The sequence below is a fragment of the Phoenix dactylifera genome, chromosome 2 (genome assembly GCF_009389715.1).
Source record: "Phoenix dactylifera cultivar Barhee BC4 chromosome 2, palm_55x_up_171113_PBpolish2nd_filt_p, whole genome shotgun sequence".
Classification (NCBI taxonomy): Eukaryota; Viridiplantae; Streptophyta; class Magnoliopsida; order Arecales; family Arecaceae; genus Phoenix; species Phoenix dactylifera.
In genome coordinates this window covers 909,846-933,004 of record NC_052393.1, presented here as the reverse complement: position 1 = coordinate 933,004, position 23,159 = coordinate 909,846, and the positions used below count along the sequence as shown (strand labels likewise).

Below are 23,159 nucleotides of genomic sequence, written 5' to 3'. Positions count from 1 at the left end.
ATTTTACTTGCAAAATTTGATAGACGAAACCTAAAACAACATATACCTCTCTGATATATTATAAGTACGGATCTATGTATAATTTTTGTCAAGTCCAATCTAGACCATCTTGGTCCAATCGGGTTGAGCGACTTGGGTCCTTCTTCGCTGCTCTGCAGCTACCCGTTCTGTTGCCGAGAAGGGGCTCTACTTGAAACGGGCCGAAGCTTAAAGGCCGAGCTACGAAATAACTGGCCGAAACATGGTATCTTTAGCTGGCCAGGCCCAACACTAAAATCCTTGTAATTGGAATCACTAACGCGGCCACATCTCCTATCGGGCTCGTTTGGTTCACGGAACAAGAAAGAAAAAAAGTCTGGTCGACAAAAAAAGTAATAAGATGCCTCTTGTTTGGTTGGAGTTTTCAAAGAAGAGAGACGAAAAAGTTGTATTCCTATGGAATATGATTCCCACATTTAATGAAAAAATCTTTCCTATGAGAAATGTGGGAAAGTTACTTTCCCATGAGCCAAGAGTAACTTCATTTTTTTTTCCTCCAAAAAGACCCTTCAGTATTAAAGAAGCATTAAAGATCTAATTTTTATTAAGGACATAATAGGAATTATATATAACTTTCTCAGGAAAGTGGATGGTCAACCCAACATAAGTACTTTGGAAATTTGTTACTTTTCCGTGATCAACCAAACATGCCAAAAGTCGTTTCCCTGGCATTCTCTTTCTATGAATTTGCTTTCCAGAAATTATATTTTTAGGAGAGAGAATGTTTCCCGCGAACCAAACGAGCCCATAGAGTATCTTCATATGCCCCTCGTCAGCTTTGGCAACCAATTAGCGCAAACCTGTTTGAAATAGGCGATAAAACCTTTGCCTACATCTACTAGCGAGAGGAAGATTAAGATTTAGATTAACTACAGAGTGCTTGATATCTGTGGCTCAGAGGACCTGTTTACTTGTTCAGGTCTTTCGACCACCTTGTAAACAAAGCTAGGCCACTAGAGTTTGAGGCCTGTGTTAATGCGTCAATGTTACTTGTCCAGACCCAAAGTTTTCGGATAAGTTCTTCGAAACCCACCAGTGAGACTGGGCTGGACCTGTAATGGATTAGCCATAAAAATGAGCTCAAATACGAGAGTGACAGAAGTGACCTTCTACGGCAAGAGTTAGGAGGGAAACAATCTCTTCCATTTTATTATTTGTTCCATTTCAAAGAACTTGTATTAGTAGATATCTCTTGAATATCATTCGGACGGATCGCTCTTGTGCTCTTGCTAATGTACTAGCTAGTACAGTAGTCCGATAAAAGATCAACATCTGTTACACATAGACTAGGATATATTATATTTATTATATTTTTTAAGTTAAAAATGGGAACACTTTTGTTGAAATAAGCATAAGACTTTTTTGAGCAAAAAAGTTCTAGATCAAGAATTTTCACATTGCGTATCAATTTTCAAGTTGCTATTCGTGCCTAGTTAACGTGAACAACTATATGCCCCTGCTACGATAAAGATTTTAGTGACCTCTTTTAATGGCGGCCATAAAATTTTACCTACTACATAGTATTTCTAGAGACAACTAGAGATAGCCACCATACAAGAAGCCTTTTAGTGGCGGCTAGAAAATATTGGTCACTAAATGAAGCCATTTAGTGACGGCCATAAATAACTGCCACATAAAGTTCCATATTTAGTGGCAACCAATTCTAAATGGCCACTAAATATCATATTTTTGTGGCAGTCATCTATGGTCCGCAAAAAGTTTACAGTTTTAATGGCGGTCGTAGTATATAGGTACTAAATAGATCACTTTTATGACAATCATAAAGAACGTTATCACTGGCTTCTAATATTTAGTGGCGGCACAACTCTTACAAAAACTTGAACATTTAGAAGTGGTTGATTCTCTTCAGTGGCTGCCATTACCGACTCCCACAAAAGGTGAGGTTTTGAGTGCCGACTACAAAGTGATGGACACTAAATGATCACTATTAGTGGCGGCTAAAGAATGGCGGCCACAAAATGGCCCTTTGCAGTGGTGTCTGAAGTAGGCCCTCAAAAAAAAGTTGGACATTTAGTGGCTTCAATAAGAAGGTAGCCACTAAAGGAGAAAATAGTGGCACTCTTAGTGGCGGCAATGAAAGTGTGATTGCTAAATGTTAGTTTTGGAGTGACGACGATTACACAGTGGTCACTAAATAATGATAAACTTTAAATTTAGAAGATTTTAAGTCTCCTAAATTGCGAAAGTATGATTTAAGTCTTATTTTTTTTCATTGATGATTCTTAAACCAAAATACACAACCTTTATTTATAATGGTGAGGTTCACCCTTATACAATTCGAGTCAATTTTTTCTTTCTAATTCTAACAAGACCTGCCTTCCTAAAATAGATATGACTAGTAGAAATAAACTTGAAAAAGCTAAAATTCTTCAAGAGGTAGATCTCGACTTCTACATCAATTTTTTCTTTTATCGCTCTGCCTGATTCTTTTCGGATGAGAGATACATCCGGTCAAAATTTTTTCCAGAAAATTTTCAGTTTGACCAGCCCGTTTCAGAGCCCAAACGATGGAATTTCGGTCTAATCGCTAAGGGCGCCACCTCCTATAGACAAGGCATCACACTGTAACTCTAAAAAAATTATCCGATTTTTTTTAAAAAAAAATTCATCTCAATTAGACGTTATATGACCAAGTTATGACTTTCGGAAGTTTCGCTTACAGCTTGGCCTCCCGATATGACAAATCTTGTTCATGGACGCTACTCAACCCTACCTATAGTGGCTAAAATGGTACAAAGTAGTCCATATCAAGTATGGTGATCCTTCTCGATCATAGAGCCCGACTTGACCAGGCCTGAAATGAGACTTGCTTGAATCCAATCTGGTCTAGAACATTGCCTCGACAAACTTAAGTAGTTTGGTTAATTTCAGGTTGAGCACTCTTGTTTGGCCCTTATTCAACTTAGCCATGAGATTGTTAATCTCATTGCAGATTCGATCCTTGGCCTGATCAGCCCATGGACACCCTTGCGGATTAAACATGACTCATGAGAGTAAAAAGGTCGGCCTAGGCTTCATCGGCCTATGTGAACTTAGGTCATAGAACCATTAACATTATTTGACTTAAGATCACTAGTCAAAGTTGTAATTAACTTGAGCTTACTTGATTTTGCCAATACGTAAGAAGAGAGCGGACTGATCCATATGACCACCAGTCCACGGAAAAAATTGACTTGGTTGTGAACCCCACTTAAAGAGCTTACTTGAGCCCCAAGGCTCCACATATAGTTCCACACATGTTAAGTTCCAATGTGCCCAAAACAGATCAGCTTGCTTGAGCTCGTGTTTTGGTTTTTTGCCCTTTTCGATCAAAGAACCCTTAGGATTAAGGAGTTCCCTCCAATGTTGGGACCCTTATGAAAGAAAGAACAAAAAAATAGATGGGCATCTCCTATTTCCATCGGTAGCATCCATGAGTTTGATCTCCATTAGTATGAGTGCTCCAATCTCCTCTTCCTCTCCCTCTCTATCTCTTCCTCGTGGTTAAACCCTAATTAATGTTTAAACCTGGCTACAAATTTATGGAAGGTTCAATATCAAACAATTTGATTAATTCCATTTCATTATGTCTGTAGTAATTGACATGCTTTATTACTTCTCTGGAACAATTATATGGATTTTATAATTTGTATACGATTTTATGAATGTTCAGTTTATTAAACATAGAGCAAGCAAATCAACATTCCCCAACCTTATACAATCAGATTTATAGTGAGAACTTCATCTATGAGAGAGAATTACATGCACTAACCTAATTATAGCCCTCTATGTTTGAAATATGCTATCAAAAACCAAATGGGTAGCCAAATTCACTTGACTAACCAATCTAGACTCTTATTTTACAAAATATATTTGACCAAAAGTTAATTATAAGTAACAAAACCCACACAATTGTATCATTTGAGTAGAGGAGAACATATGAAATTGTCACAGCAAAAGAACAGATTCAAATTTATGTTTATTACCAATTAAAAATCAGGCGGATAAAGATGCATTATTATTGCAACTTATTATTCACTAAGGTAATAACTTCCTTAACTCTTAATTCTAATCATAATTATCATGATTGTAGCTTGCATCTACAAAATGCTTCACATGTTTCAGGCTTTTTTATGTGGATCGTTATTATCAATCGCTCTTCTAATCTTTGCATTTCGAAACAACATCAATTTTTTTTTTGTAAAAGCAATAATTACTTAATTAGATCATTTTTTGGGGGGGAGATTAACTAGTTGAATGAAAAAAAAGAGTGTTTTTAAAAGCACTTCTTTTCTTTCATTTCGAAATTATTACAAATATCAATTGTCTTGGTGTTTGGGTTATTGGAGTCATCATATGATTTGTTCGGCATTAACTATAGGCATTCTTCGTAGAGCAGTATTGGCTAATGAAGCATGTGAATTGGTTTATTAACCCAGTGTGCAAGATACAAGCTGAAATCAAGAAATTTAGGATTCTGAAAGAGTGATATCTAGGATTCAAAAGAAATGTTTTACTAAAATGGAATTAATTATGAGGAATGTTTGAGCAAGTTCTCTGGAAGGAAAAGAAAGGCCAAAGCCATCTGCTCCATATATCTCTCTGTAGCATAATCTACATTACAAAGAAAAAGATTATGAGCAGAACTTCTACAATAGAACAAATCGTCAAGATCTGTAGTAATCAATCATTTTACAACTTAGCAGCTCAACTAATGAATTGGAACTGATTAATAATTGATAGATTAGTTCATTTTGCAGCAAATATCAACAGTGTATAATGGATATAGATGAAATAATCAGAATGAGATCATAGCATTTATATAATTTATCTACCTCTTTAACACTCGGAATGAGTAAATAAGAAATTTTTCTAATGTTATACAAAGAGAAGAGAATACCTAGGTCCCCATGGGACGATAGGTTGCTTATCAGCATACTTAATATCCTTTGACACCTGCACGATAGAATAATTTAAAACATATATGCAGGGGAAATTGTAAGCATGAGCAATTAATGCAATTGCCGTATCCCTGTCAATTGATTAACAATCGCGAAAGAAAAACATCAAAAGTTGAAAAAGGAATTTCTATGGACAGGGTATCATACATCTCTTCACAATAACTTATATAAATTGACATACACCAAGAAAGAGTTAAAAAAAAAACGAATTGGCTAATGAAAATCTAAAAGAAATAACAAGACATTGGCCCGATATATGTACCAAATAAAATAGCAGATATTATATATAGGAGTTATATTTAAAAAAAATGATGATAAATTATTGTAATATAATATTTTTTTAGTGATATAACAATATGTTATTTATTATTTAATTTAAGAATATCAGTTCGGTCCGAACTGGGCTAAGGGATTCCCTCCGGCCTAGGCCAGGCCGGACGTTTACATATGACTTGATTCCTATTTCCTAAGCTTGGCCCGATCCGAGTCTCGCCGAGGAATTGGTCACCTGATTTTCTCAGCTTTACCACCTCACTGTCGACTCGGTTCCCTCCCTTGAGAATTTAATGAAACTTAAAGGTAGGTTTACTGGATTGAGCTTTAAGCCTAGAACGCTAGAATGGATGACGCCACTTCAATTTCGGATTCATGGGAGCTTCTCGACTCGTCCATCCCAGAGACCAACACCATCCATGGGAATATTATATATAGACCTTGTTTGAATGTTTCAAACTAGTGTACAAGGCATGCTTAAAACAAACAAAAATAGTTTCTAATAAATCATTTGCGTTGCTTGTCGTTTAATATGGAGATGACATAGCGTCAAGTAATATGATGCATAATAATGTTATAAAATTCTTTTTGCACATCAACAATATAAAAATTTCAATATTCATGATCAAATCTATACTTGGAGATGTAACTACGCGCAGACATTCCCACCACATTGTTAATATTGGTGATGCTTATATGAAGCTTATATGCTATGGTTAGGTTAATCTCGACCGTTGGCCAGCGTGAAAATGGCTATTGGTCATTGCTCTAGCCAATCAATAATTTAGGCCTCTGGTGATTTGATTGCTCTAATGAAAAAGCCCAGAGGACACACTTAAGTGAAGCGTCCTCACAGCCGAGTATCATGATCAATGTTTCCATGTCTGCTATTCTAATCAACGTTTTGATTACTCTGAGTTGGTGCAGATAAATATGATCGTAAAGGTCAGCTTTTTGAGTTTGATTCAGAACATCGTGTTGCCGGCTATGTGATGCCTGTTTATCAAGACAACCAGAAGAAATAAATGGTTCTTCGGCGCATAGCAGAAGGTGCAACAAGTTTCAGCAACAGTCATAAATTTTTCCCTCTAACCAGCAGCCAGGATATATGTCTTCCAGCAAGAACAGTTAGAAATGCACATCACTCTAGTGAAAGTTGGTGGTCTTAACCTTCACAGCTAAATGGTGGAAGAAGCTGGTTTGGGCTTGAAATGTTTGAAAGCCTGTAATGGATTTGTGTCGTTTATGCGTAGCGGAATTTAATATCCATTTTTATAATAATTGTCTCAGGGCAAGAAGATGGGCCTAATGATAAGTATCAAAAAGGAGGAAGCTTTTAAGAAATTGAACGTCTAGTAATTTGATTCCTCCTTGTAGGACTAACTATTAGGGATTTCTTATTCCTCAGGGAAACAAAGTAATTTTTGATTTCTAGTAGTGGGTTCCATGGTTGGAATATGGAAGCCTCAGATATCAGTTTGGACGGTATAAGACTGAATCGGAAGTGCAGAGCTGGCTATTCTCAACTTGCCAGGCCTTATGGGCGTAACGGCACCACAAACTGCAAGGGGAAAAAGCCAAAGCAGAGTCAAAATTGAGGTGAAATGGGCTTAATTGCCATCTTTGGAGGCCTATCACATAAAAAAATTATCATGCATGGGACTGCCGAACCATGAAAAGAGTTTCTTTGATATAAACATTATACAAAACAATAATATTGTAGCACATTAATTAAAATTAGTAATATTTTAGTAAAAATAGCAAAATTAATGATATTAATAACACAAATGATAAGAATAGTATATTTTAGTAAAAATAACAATATTTTTTGCTAATGATATTCTGAAAAGATTAATAATATTGAATAATATATTAATGTATTAACAAAAATTATATTTTATTCAAAATAAATGAAAGTATTTATTAATAAAATAAAATATTTCATATATTAATAAAAATATATTTTTTAGATGACTATGCAATTAATAAATAATATTTTAGGAGAGGTATATTTTCTAAATTAAAGAATGGTACCCTAGCCATATATGCTAGTGCGTATATCAACAAGGCATGCATGTTGTTTAAATTTGATCCTCTGATGTGCATCAATTAGGTATCCCCCAATCCCAATCTAAGTCAATCTTGTGCTCAATTCCTCTCTAATTTGCATGTTGCACTAGAACATCCGAGTAAGTAACTACTTTTGGTTCTGCATCAATCAACAATGGATGTTGAGCATGATTGGCACAAATAGTCAGACGTGCTCATGTTATATGCATTACCTGGGTTAATTATCTAGTGGTGATTAATGCAGAAACTATGGGTGGACAAAGTGAGCCCTTGAGTCAAGTATGCAAGTTGGAGACAAATCCAACTCGGTGACGTATTGTAGACTTATTGCACATATTTAGATAGAGAGTTAAACTTTGGATAAATTAGTGACTCCCATTTCATACATTTGGTTGGGTGGAGTCACTTTCCCATTATCTAATTCGAGCTGTCTTCTTAATATTCAAATCTTATTCTATCATATTTATTTTAGAAAAATTAATTTTCCAAAAATATCTCTTTAATTATTTAATTTTTAAAATATTTTAATATTCAATTTTGATTTCAGTTATGGATCAAACACATAAAAAAATAGCTATTTTGATTTTACTTCGCTCCATCCCTATTCTGATCGCGAGACGAATGCGACATTAATTTGTCGTGACAACCAAGTGCACTAGCTATTAGTCGGACGGACTCAACGTTCTCACTTGATGGTGTTCAAGATGCGTTTAACGCGATCCCTCGTTTCTTGGGGCCTTGGACGGCCATTCTTATCCGCACAACGTTCGTTTTTCGAAAAACGATACACTCGATCCCGTTCGACGACCATCTATTTGGTTGGGTGGAGTCACTTTCCCATTACCTAACCCGAGCTATCTTCTTAATATTTAAATCTTATTCTATCATATTTATTTTAAAAAAATTAATTTCCAAATATATCTCTTTAATTATTTAATTTTTTAAAATACTTTAATATTTAATTAATTTTTTAATTTAATTTTGATTTCAGTTAGGGATTAAACACGTCAAAAAAATTAGCTATTTTGATTTTTACTTCACTCCATCCCTATTCAGATCACGAGATGAATGCGACATTAATTTGTGGTGACAACCAAGTGCTTTAGCTGCTAGTCGGACCGGCTCAACGTTCTCACTTGATGGTGTTTTCAGGACGCGTTCAACGCGATCCCTCGTTTCTTGGGGCCTTGACGGCCATTCTTATCCGCACAACGTTCGTGTCTTCCGGAAAACGACACACTCGTTCCCGTCCGAGGACTTGCTCCATTGCTGGGTCTTCTCCAGCGGTCAATCGTTAGCAGGAGTAAATGCCAAGCAATTGCCGGATGGGGTTGCGGTTTGGCCGACCCGCATGGTGTAAGGTTCGTTTTTATTCCTTCGGTACCCCAAGGTTAAAAAACAAAGAAATTAAGATCCTTTAACCCAAAGTCGAATTGAAGATCCCTCTAGCCTACGATCAGTCCACATGAGAGCTTTTTCTTTCCTCTCCTCATTACTATCATAAAGCTGGATGAGATAACCATGCTTATCGAAAGGAGGTAATGTTAGATGTATGCCCTAGAAGCCAATCTGGCGGACACATTATTAATTCTGGAACATAAATTTGTACTTGACTTTATTATTGAATAATAAAAGGGCATCTTTTCATTCATATTGTTTATGTGTCTATGAATCGTCCAAAGGAATTAATAAGATAATGATACATATTCTCAAGAGTTGAGAATTTGAGCCATGTATCATTGGTGATTAATTTCTAAATGCTCCTGATCAATGGATCATCATGAGGACGGTGATCGATCCGATCAGTGCACAGATCGCTTTCCTTATGGATGGACGAGACTCGAGTCCATAGTGTAGGGACACTGAAGTGATAGTGCAGGTGCTTGTTAGAGAACAAAGGTACTGAGCATGACCAAGACAAGAAGTCACTTGAATGTCTATCCACTCGTCAGTGACTTGCTTGATGTTGCAGTAGTGTGACTGGTCCTTTGACCTGCGGCGCTTCGGCTACTCACAGTGAGGTTATTGTAGTTTGACTATACATATACATGGTCTCTAGTCATATGGGTCCTTGTAGTGTAGATTGGCTGCAGTAGGTTCACTGTAGGAGTAGGGTATGCACTTACATGGAATCTATCGACCTTGATAGAAGAGGAGTGATCCTATGTGATTTATTAGACTGAGTTCTAAGACCTTGGCCAGAGCAGTAATATACAGTGGAGAAAGAGTTTTCTCCACTATCGAACTCAAGTCGAATAAATCTAGACATATGACGGACGACGGGGTTTGACGAGTTATCCATGACCTCCGGTCTGTAGGGATCCACGATAGAAGGACTGTATCATATGATAACTGCACCTAGAGGTTCATCATTCTATTCTGCTGGGTAGCCACTACATACTGCTAGGTGTCACTGGTGGATGGTGAGACTCACAGGGATCATCTTGATGGTCGATAATCTCTCGTGAGTTGAGTTGGAATTGTTTCAACCCATTGAAAGGAGTTTTCAATGATATTGTGATAGAGATCGCAATATATCTCACTACCAGTCAGAATAGATCCTATGGGGTCACACACATTAGAGGTATTGACCGGTCTGATGGTTGAATTGTGATTAGAAATCACAAATAATCAATTTGATTGATAATTGGTTAACCCGCTAAGAGTTAGTGAGTTGAAGAAGGAATAATTGTAATCGGATTGCAATTTAATTTAATTAATTTGATTTAATTAATTGGACTTGATCATGAGTCCTACTTGGAGTAGGATCCTTGGAGTCCTAATTGGATTATGATTTCAATTAAATTAGAGTCCTACTTGAAATAGGATTTCTAAAGTCCTAATTGCCTTAGGGCTGAAATTTAATAAGTCCTAATTAGATTAGGATTTTCTTAACTCCTAATTAATTTTAATTTTAATCTAATTAATTAAAAGACTCCTAATTGGATTAGGATTGAAGAGTTCAATAGAGTCATGGTTCAATTAAATTCTAATTGGATTAGAATTTGGAGAAATTAAAATGGGTGTACATAATCCTATTTTGAATAGGATTGGACCCATCCTTGGACCCAACCCTCCCTACTTGATTTGATCAACTAGGGGCTGACCATATGGAAGAAGAGGGAGGGGCCCATACCTCTCCCTTGGCTGGTGGCGTGAAGGAAAAAGGAGGGGCCATGCCCCTCCTATTTGAATTCAAAATAGGGATAAAGATGAGCTCCTAAAATTTAGGAGCTCATCCTTATCCACACACCAACAAAGAAGGGGGTCAAGGGGCTGCGAATTTTTGAGTGAATTCCCTTCATTTTCAGCCGTGAAGATCTCTCCTCTCTTCCTCCTTTCATCCGCCATCAGCAAGAAGAAAAGAAGAGGAGGCTTTCATCTCCTCTTGGTCTTTCTTCCTTGGTTCTAGCGTATGGAAAAGAAAAGGCTGCGAAGGGCCTTTTATTCTTCTTCCTAGATTCCTTCTTCATCTTCCTCTTCTCAAGGCAATCAAGAGTTGATTCAAAGGAGAGGATCTCAGCCATCTATAGCCATCTCTGCAAGGGAGCTAGCACCCCGGGAAGATCCAAAGGCTTCGATCGAATCATTACTTCGTGTGGATATATGTAGAAGCCGGATGCGTGTGCGGCATCCACTGAACCTTCATCAAATACCACGTGAATCAGATTTGCGGAGACCATCTACCCGCACAAGGTGAAGATCTGATCTTCTTAATCATGATTTTAAAATGATTTAATAAGAATTTAATCCTGATCTATCTACAAAAGGTTTTAAAATACGTTCATGCGATGAACGGGATATGCACCTGTCTTTCCGCTGCATATCTGAAAATTTTTGAATTTTCAGCGGCATGTCACAGATCCTAACAGGTAAATCTCAACTGTGTTACTTTATCGGCACATCAAAATACATCAAGTTGAAGGAATCTAGATAGATTGAGGATCCACTCCATTCGCCACTCTTGGTTCATTGTTTTCTAGAAAGAAAAACAAGAGAGCTGCTCATGTAATGCCAAAGATGAAGAGCAGATGCAGCTTGGCATTTTGTAGCAACTGGAACGAGAATTTTTTTAAGGGAGAGCTCCTTAGAAAAGACGGAACGAGGAACTATGCAAGGAATCAACCAATTAAGAGCATCACTAAAAAAAAACAAGGGATGATCCACTTTCTTTCACATGAAGGATCACCCACTGCATAGATCTCAGAGCGCTCCGAATTCATCATGCATCCACTTGCACATATCCTAAAGCGACTAGTTGACGATCTAATAGTGGATTTGGGTGGTGAAACCATCTTTCATGCGAAAGATGAAATCCCTATCCCATCAGGAAAAGACAGTGCAAACATGTGTCGAGTTCAAATGGAAAAGTTTTCTTATATTACTAAGAAGATAAGAGAGGTGGGACATTGTTTTATAATTAACTCTCAAAGGTGCTTGTTGTAGTTCAAATCTGGCCCGAGGGTGACCATACCAATGGAGCCGAGGGAGCCGCCATTATTGGAAATGGAAAGACGGGGACCACCTCCTGCGCGACGGCCGCGGACCTGCACAAAGCCTCACCGATTTTTCCGGTGAGGGCCCTCCGACGATCAAGTTAGAGTGGATAAATTTGGTCCAGCCAAAGGTCCCTTAGGAGTTACCTGACCGAGCTATTTATAGCTTCGGTGGAGTGGCCCAGATGACGAAGGTACTATCAGCCCCCATTATGAGGGGGTATGGTTCTGAGCCGGATGGCGTGCAGCTCAGGTAGGTTAGTGATGTGCGGTACAGCCCCTTCTTGAGAATGGTAGGGCATTGACAGTCACAGCAGGGTATTGCCGGAGTAGTCAGGGTGCCGTCTGACTGCCGTGGGCCGATTATGGAGATATGATACAGCAGTGTGGTGGAGTACGGCCACGTAGGTGAGCGTAGAACCGCACATGGGTGCGGTCGTTGACGAGGCCGAGCTCGTTAAGTAGTCGCGTCATGCATTTGTCGAGGTCGGCTTGGCTAATACTGTGAGTAACTCGGTTTTTCGGGTTCTAAAGTATGCTCGGGAGAGCGCTCCGAGCTCGAGGGTCGGAGCGTATGTTGCGGGTAGGTCGGCGATTGTCCGGAGGTACCCCGAACTTGGTGGGGGGGGGGGGGTCGGCGAACATCTGGAGTTGGTGGAGCTTTCGGCGGATTTCCGAGGGCGAGCTGACCCTGGGCCGAGGTGAAGATTCAACCGATCGTTGTTAATGTTTACTGGGCCGAAACTGGATGGCCTTTTAGTTGTGGGCTGGACGATCCATTTTTTCCTCTATAAATGCTTATGAAGGTTTTAAATTATATGTGTTCACATTGAGTTTACTAAGAAGATAAGGGAGGTGGGACATCTTTTATTATTAACTCTCAAGGGTATACTTATGGAGGTTTTTGCATTCAATGTGGTCCTATTCCAATAGAAATTCACGTTTGCAAGACATTGGGTCGAATTAGATCAGGTCATCTTATTCCCACGTAGAGTCACTGAATAAAACAGATGCATTAATAGGTCCAATTATGTTCTGTAAAATATGAAAAAAAGTACCGGTAATCATTTCAAAGAAATTTATAAGAAGCTCACTCACTTGAAAGTGCCCAAACCTAAGAAGTACCTTAATGCAATGGGCATATAAGCTGGAGTTGTGCCAAATAATTGAACTTCAAAAATCATGCTGACTATAGATTATGATGTTTGTTTACCGGTTCATACTTGACAATTATAATTTTCTTAAAGAATTTATTCATCTGCGGGCCTGTTACATGGCCGAGCATTTTTGCACTATATATTTCAAGTTTGTCTTTGGGGATACCATTATTTTTTAAGTAAATGGATAATCGAACTTCGAGCTGCCCTCTATTCAAATAAAAGCCTAAAATTTGTAACTGTGGTTCAGATGATTAGCAAAACAACAGCAGCATCAACAACAATTAGGATGAAACCATAAATATATAATTTAAACAAGCCATATTTCATAAACTAAAAATACTGCATCTTGCAGATGCGCACACAAGTACATATAAATCAGCATCATAGTTCCTTTACATAGGGGTAGACACTTATATTATTCTATGCAAATGATCATCCTCCAACTCTTCTTCGAAAAACAAAAGAAAAAAATAAAGATCATCTTCCACATTCTATATCCAACGCTACTTTCTTTTCTATACTGTAGTACCTAGAGATTTCATTTTCAGTGTAGCTTGATGGCATGTTAAGCAAGCTCTCAATCTCTTCAGGATTATGCTGTAAAAATTGATGCTGCTTGAATTTTCTTAACCGATCTAGGTCATCAGCCACCTCCTTCATCGTAGGCCTATCTTCACCCCTAACATTGAGGCATCGCCTTGCTAGCTCAGCAACTTCTTGTACCAACTCCATATCTTCTTCATTTTTAATATGATTGTCCAAAAGTTGTAGAAGTCGATCCTCCTTCATGGCGGATAAAAAACTTGATGAGAGGCTCCTTTCTTCATGAGATCCTTCAAAATAAACTGCCTTCTTTCCAGTGAGGAGCTCCAAAAGAACAACACCAAAACTATAAACATCACTTTTATCGGTTAATTGACATGTTTGTAGGTATTCAGGATCCAGGTAACCACAAGTCCCTTGAACTAGTGTAGCAAATTGAGTTTCATCCTTTGGCACCAACATTGAAGCTCCAAAATCGGACACCTTTGCATTGTAGTTGTCATCCAAAAGTATGTTGGAAGACTTGACATCTCCATGAAGGATTGGAGGGGAAGCTGATGAATGTAGATATGCAAGGGCTTCTGCAGATTGTAAAGCAATCTCCAAACGGGTATCCAATGAAATATGGGATGCCCTTTTTCTGTCATAGATTAATTGGAATAACGTTCCATTTGAGACAAATTCATAAACCAGTATAGGGACTTCCACCTCCAGACAGCATCCCAAGAGCTTCACCACATTCTTATGGTTGAGCTGAGAAAGAATAACCATCTCCTTCCCAAATTCCTTCTTTTGGCAATCATCAATTATTTTTGATTTTTTTATGGCAACTGCATGACTGTCATTCAGTATTCCCTTGTAGACGGTTCCATGGCCTCCACCTCCAAGAATTCGGTTCTTGTCAAAGTTGTTTGTTGCCTGCTCTAGCTCTTCTTTGGTAAATACCCTAAATGCAAGACCTTGCTTCGACTTTATCTCTTCTAGCAACAACCGCCCTCCATGTCGCCGAAAGTATTCCTCTTTTATCCTCATAAGTTTTCTTCTTTCACGTAACATAGAAACGGCAATGCATAGTAATAGCACAAAGGCAAAGCTGGTGCTAGTGACAATGCCTAGAGATTGTAAATAGACAGATAGAGAAATCATTGATGAGTTCGAAAACAAGGAGGTTTCCCTCGTGTTTATTCCTTTCCCATACTAAACGAAAGATTGAAACTTTTAAGCAGCCTAGTTCTATGCTTTGCATAGTTGAAGTTTGTGCCTGATGCGTGTCTAATGAAACTTGATAGAAGCGGTAGAAACCGAAATTCTTGCCAAGGGAGGGATTACCTATAACCAATTTCACTGATGAGAAAGGATGGCTGTGGCTTCCCTGGTCGGGATTGCAGGGTCCTTTTTTCGCGTCGCCATTTGTGCCTGGCAGACAAGTACAATTGTAATCCCCAGCTATGTTGGTACAAGTCCCATAGCATGGATACTTATCTTTGTGAGCGCACTCGTCAATATCTAACATCCCAGTCCAACAAATCAAAAGGTCAGCTCCAGAAACAGAGAGAGAAGGACACATATACTCACAGAGAGAGAAGGTAATTATCGACCTTGGCATCCATCGGCAAGATAGGGGTTGCCTTGGTAGCCTCTGGAGCACTTGCAAATATATCCTGGGCCATTGGAGGGGTTAAAGCAGTCACTGTGATCGCTCTGGCACGCATAGGAGGTTGTGTTTCGCCGCGCGAGCTCGCAGGGCTCGTCGCCGATGGCCCAGTCCAACACAATGGGCGCCCGCCCTCCATGCGTATAATAGAAATCGGTGCTAGTAATGTAAGTCGTGTTGAACTTGAACCAGTCGGTTTTTGCCAGAACGGCGAAGCTGCAGGGATTGAAATCCCACACCAGGGAGTTGTTGAAGTTGCGATCGAAGGTCACTTCATAATAGTTGATTCCCTTGGGGATGGATGTCTGGCAGCAGCCGATGCCGGAGCATGACCCGTTTGTCAGGCTCTTACTGCTGTCGCAGACCGTTACGCATCCGCCGTCGTAGCTGTCTTGCTGATTCTGCCCGTTGATGTACGCGAGGGTGTCGCAGCCGACAACTGTGAACTTGTTATCGGCATCGGAGAACCGGTATGGATCGTTGATGAAGTCTAGATACCATGTGGTATTCGACGTACCGTTGGACGTGTGGTTGTAGCATTGCCAGGATATTTGATTGTAGATGCTAGCCTGGGCTGCCAGCAAGTCTATGTTGATGAACTCGACGTTGGTGGAGAAAGGTTTGTGGACGCCATTCCCAGTGTCGTTGCAGCTAAGTGCGAAGCCAGGAAGGTAGCAGTCCGGGTCGATGCCGAATGGGTAGGGGATGCTAACGTTGCCGCATGTTGGTCGGCAGCCAGGCAGCGTGTTGTTCAATGCCGATGCCATCCCGGCAATGAGCAGTACCGTCAAGAGGGAGTAGCACAGCAGCATCCATGCGCCCATGAATGGCTTTACTCCTCCGACGACCCCTCTCCCGGACTCTCCCATAAATGTAACTCTCATTCTTTATTCGATGTTTTTTTTTGTTTGATGAACAAAAAAATCAATATGCTTCCTCGTCTTCCCAATATGTAGTTAGAGTTGGTACATATGCCTTAGCGCGCCGCTGAATATATAGAGGTGATCGATCGAGTGGGACGTGGAACGAGGAGGATCACATCTACAACCCAAGGCACGCGCTGGGTATTTTCTCAGGCTGACCTATTCAACCGAAGTCATTTAGGTCACGCATGGGGCAAAGATATCCACGCTGCGTCCGAGGGCATTCCATACCCTTGCACTCGATCCCGTTCGGCGACTTTCTCAGTCCGATGACTTGGTCCAGTCAACTATTAAGTCAATAATTTTTTTTTTTCCATGTGTAATGCCGTAATAAGAAAAAGACAAGCGCTAACACGCAAATATTAGAGATTGTGAGGATTAATTTTAAAAAAAATCCTAAAATCAACATGCGGTTCAACTAAGTTTTGCTATATTTGTAGTATTTCGGTTGCTCTATTTCTATGCATTAATTGACATTTCAGAATAGTACAGGATTTCTTTTTGAATATTATTTATTTGCCACCTTGACTGAGATGATACTAAGATCCAAGTTTAACTACCTATGGGTCATCCACCATGATAGCTAAGACAATTAGGCTTTAAAATTCTTGATGCCAAAACCTTCTCCAAAGCTTGAACGACATGTAGGTTGAGTCGGGCTACCCAAATGTAGACTACAACTTGATTTAAATTACCTTTCAATCTAATTTTAGATCCACATCTGATTCCTTCGCTTAATAAACCAAAATCAAAGATGTGTTGCATATACTAGCAAGAAAAAAAAAATCTCCACTGCACATTAATAGAATTTCAGATAAGATATATAAAATCCATAAATTAGCTAAAGAGTATTGTTTTTTTTTTCCTTTTGATTTTCAAAAGAACCCTATTATTTGGGGACATGGATAGAAGATGGATTAGATTTTTTTGAAAAAAAATAGAGTCAAATTACTTTGGGATGTCTGAGAAAAATAAAAACCCACGAAGATCTAATATTATTTTAGTTGCAAAATTTGATAGACGAAACCTAAAACAATATATACCTCTCTGATATTATATGTATGGATCTGTATATAATTTTTGTCAAGTCCATGTTGGTTCAATGGGGTTGGGTGAGTTGGGTCCTTCTTCGATGCGATCTGTGTTGATGCGTCAATGTTACTCGTCCAAATGCAAGGCTTCGGCTAAGTTCCTTGAAAGAAGAAAACAAGTTTTCTGTTGAGCCCACAAGTGGGACTAGGTTGGACCTATAATGGAATAACCATAAAAATGAGCTCTACTACGAATGACAGAGAAATATGTATGTAACTTATAAAGCTGTGCGGTGTCAAGAATCAGCAGCCAATCATCAAGAAACAGAGAAGTTTCACGTTCTTGATTTTGGTTTTGGTTAGAAGTTACGCGAGGTGATTCATATTTGAGTGTACAAAGATGCACTCTCGTTAGAAAAGGGCATGCCTGCATGTTCTTGGTTTCGGTCAAAAGTGACCTTCTACAGCAAGTGTCAAGGGGGAAATAATCTCTTCCCATTTCTTTTTTACTTTGTTCTTGCTTCTTCCATTTTCAAACTACTTTACCTTTTTATTATTTGTTCCATTCCAAAGAACTTGTATCAGTAGATATCTATTGCATATCATTAGGACGGGTCCCTCCTGCACTCTACCTAATGTACTAGTATAGTTGATCATTAACATGTAGGATATACTATTTTATTACTTTTTTTAATTTATTAAATATTAAACACTTTAAGTTATAATTGATAACACTTCTAGTGAAACATACATAAAACCTTTTTGTGCATAAAAATTTTAGATCAAGAATTTTTGCATTTACGTGAGGCAATCTTAGCCTTGTATAAATAAGTACATACCAACCTAAGAGTCCAAATTTATTTATAAGTATCGTAAATCTAATCAAAAATATCACGGTCCACATGGGCCATAGGCCGAATTCATTTTGATACTATTTATAACAACATAGGACCTCTCCCAAAAAGACTTGTGAGAAGATACTAAGTTCTTTGATCTTTTGTAAATATCATATTGGATGCATGTTGTACCCACGTCGTCAAGGCAAAGAGGATTTGGACTCCACCACTATCCCAACCTTTGACACCATGGTAGCTATACCTTTTCAAATAATCACATTCTGGTGTGAATTCTTTACAAACATGTTATAGAAGTTTTCTACAGTAATATACAGCAATTTTCTATTTGCCTACATGCCTCTAGCCTAGAATAAATTCACATGAGAGCTTTTTCTTTCCTCACCTCATTATTATCATGAAACTGGTTGAGAAAACTATTCTTGTAGAAGGGAGGCAAATCTCAACTGGGTTACTTTCGTGGTGCACCAAAATATGCCATATGTCAAGTTGTAGGAATCTACACTACAAGAAAATTGGGCATTAGCGACGCTTTTTTTTGCCATTAGCGACGCTTTTAAGCGTCGGTAAAAACCATCCCGACGCTATCCCAAGCGTCGCCTATGCTACAGTGGCAAGCGTCGGTCATTAGCGACGCTTTTTAGCGTCGGTAACGTACAATTTAGCGACGCTTAAAAGCGTCGCTAATTGCAATTTAGCGACGCTTTTTAGCGTCGGTAACTAGCGACGCTTTAAAGCGTAGTTAAAGTCAAACCTACCGACGCTTTAAAGCGTCGGTAATAGTTAAAACACCGGGATTTTAACGACGCTTTAAAGCGTCGTTAGAGTATAATTTTTTTAAAAAAAAATTAAATTTTTTTTAAAAAAAATTAAATTTTTTTTTTAAAACTCTGTTTACAAAATCAAAAGCATTCACACTAAACGAGATTATACTCATAGCACAATCAAACATATTTATCAAAACATTCATTTTGTCAAATTACATTCATATTGTCAAATTACATTCATACTGTCAATTTACATTTGCAATGTACTTCGAAAAGCATAAAAAAATGCATATAAAACTCCAAAATAAAAGCTTCAGGGATCAATGGAGTCACCATTTCTACGAGCAGATGAAGTATCAGGAACCTGTAATAAAAAAACCTTAAGAAGTTAAGAATACAAAATTTATTAAGCTCTTCCAAAAAATATGATACTTATTTATATGCATGTTGAAGGAAGGACTTAAGAAGGCTGGCCTTTGATGGATTTCATGCTGGGGCACTACATGGATGTTGATACAAATTGCATATTGTCTGTATATGCAGCCTACACATTGTATATGCACTATGGAGTCCTTGACTGCTTGCATGCCATAGCCATAGCCATAGCAAAAATAAGATTCCTGGTCTTCTAAGAAGAACTAGGAGGGAAATGTGAACGGCGATCTACTTGGAAAGAATATGCATATGATATACATAAATATGAATAATCCTAATATTGAAAGCAACAACAGCAGAATTATCATAAATTATCAGATACTCAACGTGACAAAATCAGTTAAATATCCAGCAATTGCTTATAAAACAAGATTACATGGTACTAAAGCCAACCTTTCCTCAGTAAAAGGTCGCTTGCTTCCCTTCTTCTCATGACCATTACCATTGGCAATCTCCTACAAGATATTATGAGAAACAAACATTAAAACTAATACCTGACTCAGAAAAATATCAATGATTACCGCATAAGATAATAACCTTACCATACCCTCCTTCCACTTGATAGTCGTACCGGTTATATTAGCCACTCCTTCCTCAGTGAAGGAATAAGTCTTCACAAGCTTTGTGTCTTCAAAATATGGGTTAGGAGAGAAGTTCTATACATGACAAACACCCAGTCAATTGATTAAAGGTAATAAATCACAAGAATATACTTATTCATAGCAACAGAATGGCTATTTCGTCAAAAACAAACAACATCTCACAAATATAATGGAGTAGCCTGACTTCAAATCTTGACAATCTTCAACGTCCAATGAAACCAAATACTTGAAAATCTGCATCAAAGGAACTTTATTAACACAAGCACCTGGAAATCTATAATGGGTTCCAAGTAATACCAGACATCAGATAAATCCAGAAGAACCTGACAAAGGTCCTAGAATGATATCTCTAATTGATATAGTTAATATATTTATTCTGGATGGAGTAACAATTTCCACCACACTTAGTTTGAACACAGCATGTTTCAAAAATAACAGCATGCATACCTTTTGGTCTTCCTCTGTCAGAAGATCGCTAAGAGCAGGATGACTCAGGAACTAAAGAGTTAAGCATTACACACAGAAATACAAAAAAGAAAAACTATTAGATGAGAATGTTCCAAAAAAGAGGTTGTAGCTTAAATATATAATTACTAAAAAAAGAGAGATTACGAACCGCAGTTAACCAAAAGTCTGGAATGGATTGGATGATCTCATTCCGTTTAATGTAGACAGGTCTTCGAATCTCATTATATTTCTGTTCCACCTCCAAAACTTTATCACTTGCTTCCTCATTAACCTACAGTCATGAATGAGATGAGCATATGGCAGACACAGGCAACAGGCCGACAACTCTACAAGTAAAAATACTATGAGAGTAAAAAAGAAATACTATGAGAGTAAAAAAGAAATTTCTACTTAAATCGTGGTAGAGATTATGTTGGACAGAAACTCTACTACAGACAATTTTGGTGAGCCTTAAAATTCTACAAGTAAAAATTCAGAACACTTTGTGCGGTAGCTGGTTTGGCCATTCTCTTCTCCAACATTGAGAAAGACAAAAAACCACATGACATGCCTAAAACTTGACTGCAAGGCCACATGTCAGTCAAAGGCCTAGCCATTGTTCACTCATGAAACTGATCTAGTTCTTAGATCACATGAAGAACATGTAAGCCACATTATTGGTGCAAACATAAGGATAAAAAGACACCATATGTGTAAAGCCCTGTCAACATACGAGTATGTGTTGGGCCAAAAATCTCCTACAAATCTCCATTCAATGTTCCATATCACCAGTGAGTTATCAAATCAGAGTTCAAAACATTCAGTAATGCTTTAAACAAGATAATAACGGGAGGCACAATTTCAGTGAAAAATAAGCAAAAAGAGCTCAGTCAGCTAAATAAAGAAGCAGAACAATAGATCGAGTAACACAAATGGTGGGAAGGAGGGAAATACAAGAGAACAATCTTGTTATCTATTAGTCATGAGCTTGTAACACAATTTTTCCCATCCAAAACAATTAAACCTCAAAAGCACACCAAAAGAGCAGAGGAAAGACCTTCAAGCAATAACAATGCAATGGACCAATTTCGGTCAATCAAAAGCAACAAAAGAAAAGGTTAACTCCAAGAAAAAGAGAATTACATAGAATTAGATGAGAGACATCCAAGGCCATACTTTATCCTCGGATTCTAGTGACAACAGCAAGAAGTAAATGAAGAAAATCCCAGGAATTAAAGAAGAATATAGCTATCCACCAAAAAGCATTAACACAAAATAGACAAGGTACAGCTATAAATCCAAATTTTATAGATTATGAAAAAAAAAATGTAATGATTTAGACGAAATATTCTGAAAGACTCTGGAGATGCAATGATAGAACAAAAACCTTGGTCCTCAGCTCCGCCTCGTCTCCGTCGGAGGAGGAGGGCAACGAAGCTGAGGACGGCGCCGACGACGGCGACGAGGTTTCCCTCTCGGAGGAGGATCTTGAGCGCGAAACCGGCGATGTCGGCGGTGATCCGACGGCCGTCGGCGACGAGCGCCCGTCGGGGCTTTCCGGCGAAGGCGAGCAGCACGAGGATCGTGATCCAGGTGACCAACGTGGCCGGCACCGCCACGGCCAACGCCGCCCCCATGGAGAGCAGGCCGAAGACCCCTCCGTAGAGCACGGAGGCGTAGAGGGCCTTCCAGCCGGCGGCGGCGCGGGAGGAGGTGGAGGCGGCCGCCGAGTTGTACCAGGAGCGGATGGAGAGGAGGAGGTTCCAGGAGGAGGAGAGGAGGAGGGAGTAGACGACGAGGAAGAGGAAGACCCACGTCCGCCGCTTGCTCAACGCCCGCATCAGCAGCGACTCCCCCCATCGCGACGACGGAGAGCGCTCGGCGGAGGAGAATGGATGAGATCGGTGAAAAGGGTTGAGAAGAGAGGGAGTCGGTCAGGGGATTTAGGGCTTTAGAGGGAGGGGGTATGCGGGAGGAATGAAGTCCGACGACGCTTATAAGCGTCGTCATGTTCTTCCGTTATGCCGACGCCTAACAGCGTCGGTGTTTAAATATTCCGACGCTTATAAGCATCGGTAATGCGCCCAGACGCCGACGCTTAAAAAAAGCGTCGCTGGAAGCTTTTTTACCGACGCTTCTCAGAAGCGTTGGTGGTTACTGTCCCAACAAAAAAAATCGCCGACGCTTTTAACTAGCGTCGGCAATACAAAGTCGGCAAAAATCTTTTTTGTTGTAGTGCTAGATGGACTGAAGATTTACTCAATTCGCCACTCTCGGTTCATTGTTTTCCTCTCTCAAACATGGAGTTTTCTATCTCGAAGCATCATCATTAATTCAAATTCTTCATATGAAAGTCTTAATTTCTTGTTATCAACATTTCATATCTCTTTAGATGATTGGAATAACGTGATTGATAACCCGAGGACGGAGGACCCTGGACTTATTGCCTTCCGTGCGATGACCGACTTCTAGTCTACACATCCAACTTTCCGAGATGGTTTCAATGAGAGTAAATGAAGCTTGGAATTTTGTAGCAAGTAAAACAAGAAATTTTTTCCGTTTTTGAAAGGGAGAGCTCCTTGGAAAAAACGAAAAGAGAAAAAATGCACTGAGTCGGCCAATTAAGAGCGTTAAAAAAATCCCCTGAAAAGGAAAACATATATATAGTCATGATGGCCTTCGGGAAGGTTTGGGGTTGCGACTTTTCGCACAAAAGAGGGATACATTTTCTTTCACGCCAATCTTTTATTGGATCGCCGACTGCACAGAACTTAAAGCACTTCAAACTTGTCATGCATCTATTTTGATTAGAAAAATAAGACAAATAAAAATAATATATTAGATATTTTTCATTATATAAATATAAAGTACAATAATATATTTTTACTATAACTGAAAATTATT

The 23,159-nt window shown here is 38.9% G+C and overlaps 3 protein-coding genes across 3 annotated transcripts; all 3 read right to left on the bottom strand.

Annotated features, from left to right (window-relative positions):
- Positions 1-13,476: 13,476 nt before the first annotated feature.
- Positions 13,477-15,963, bottom strand: LOC103708448 (putative wall-associated receptor kinase-like 16). The gene is made up of 3 exons (XM_039115751.1): positions 15,141-15,963; positions 14,872-15,048; positions 13,477-14,654 (listed from the first exon to the last, which is right to left on the bottom strand). The coding sequence occupies exons 1-3, from the start codon at positions 15,961-15,963 to the stop codon at positions 13,477-13,479; spliced, it is 2,178 nt and encodes a 725-aa protein (XP_038971679.1).
- Positions 15,964-18,957: 2,994 nt separating this feature from the next.
- Positions 18,958-20,872, bottom strand: LOC120104506 (NAP1-related protein 2-like). Its single transcript, XM_039115749.1, has 7 exons — positions 20,834-20,872; positions 20,425-20,547; positions 20,256-20,306; positions 19,971-20,042; positions 19,749-19,862; positions 19,600-19,661; positions 18,958-19,135 (listed from the first exon to the last, which is right to left on the bottom strand). The coding sequence occupies exons 1-7, from the start codon at positions 20,870-20,872 to the stop codon at positions 19,009-19,011; spliced, it is 588 nt and encodes a 195-aa protein (XP_038971677.1). The 3' UTR covers positions 18,958-19,008.
- Positions 20,873-21,272: 400 nt separating this feature from the next.
- On the bottom strand, positions 21,273-22,208 carry LOC120104787. The gene has a single exon (XM_039116548.1). The coding sequence runs from the start codon at positions 22,094-22,096 to the stop codon at positions 21,521-21,523; it is 576 nt and encodes a 191-aa protein (XP_038972476.1). The 5' UTR covers positions 22,097-22,208; the 3' UTR covers positions 21,273-21,520.
- Positions 22,209-23,159: the final 951 nt, after the last annotated feature.

What these genes read in the sequence shown, in the direction of transcription:
- LOC103708448 (XM_039115751.1), bottom strand. Translation starts at nt 15,963, where the DNA reads ATGGCATCGGCATTGAACAACACGCTGCCTGGCTGCCGACCAACATGC. An exon ending in TCTTGCCGATGGATGCCAAG is followed by an intron (nt 15,049 to 15,140) that starts GTCGATAATTAC and finishes CTGGGATGTTAG; the next exon opens with ATATTGACGAGTGCGCTCAC. An exon ending in ATCAGTGAAATTGGTTATAG is followed by an intron (nt 14,655 to 14,871) that starts GTAATCCCTCCC and finishes TACAATCTCTAG; the next exon opens with GCATTGTCACTAGCACCAGC.
- LOC120104787 (XM_039116548.1), bottom strand. Translation starts at nt 22,096, where the DNA reads ATGCGGGCGTTGAGCAAGCGGCGGACGTGGGTCTTCCTCTTCCTCGTC.
- LOC120104506 (XM_039115749.1), bottom strand. Translation starts at nt 20,872, where the DNA reads ATGGCTAGGCCTTTGACTGACATGTGGCCTTGCAGTCAA. An exon ending in TGACAGAGGAAGACCAAAAG is followed by an intron (nt 20,043 to 20,255) that starts GTATGCATGCTG and finishes CCTTTGATGCAG; the next exon opens with ATTTTCAAGTATTTGGTTTC. An exon ending in TCAAGTGGAAGGAGGGTATG is followed by an intron (nt 19,662 to 19,748) that starts GTAAGGTTATTA and finishes AATATCTTGTAG; the next exon opens with GAGATTGCCAATGGTAATGG.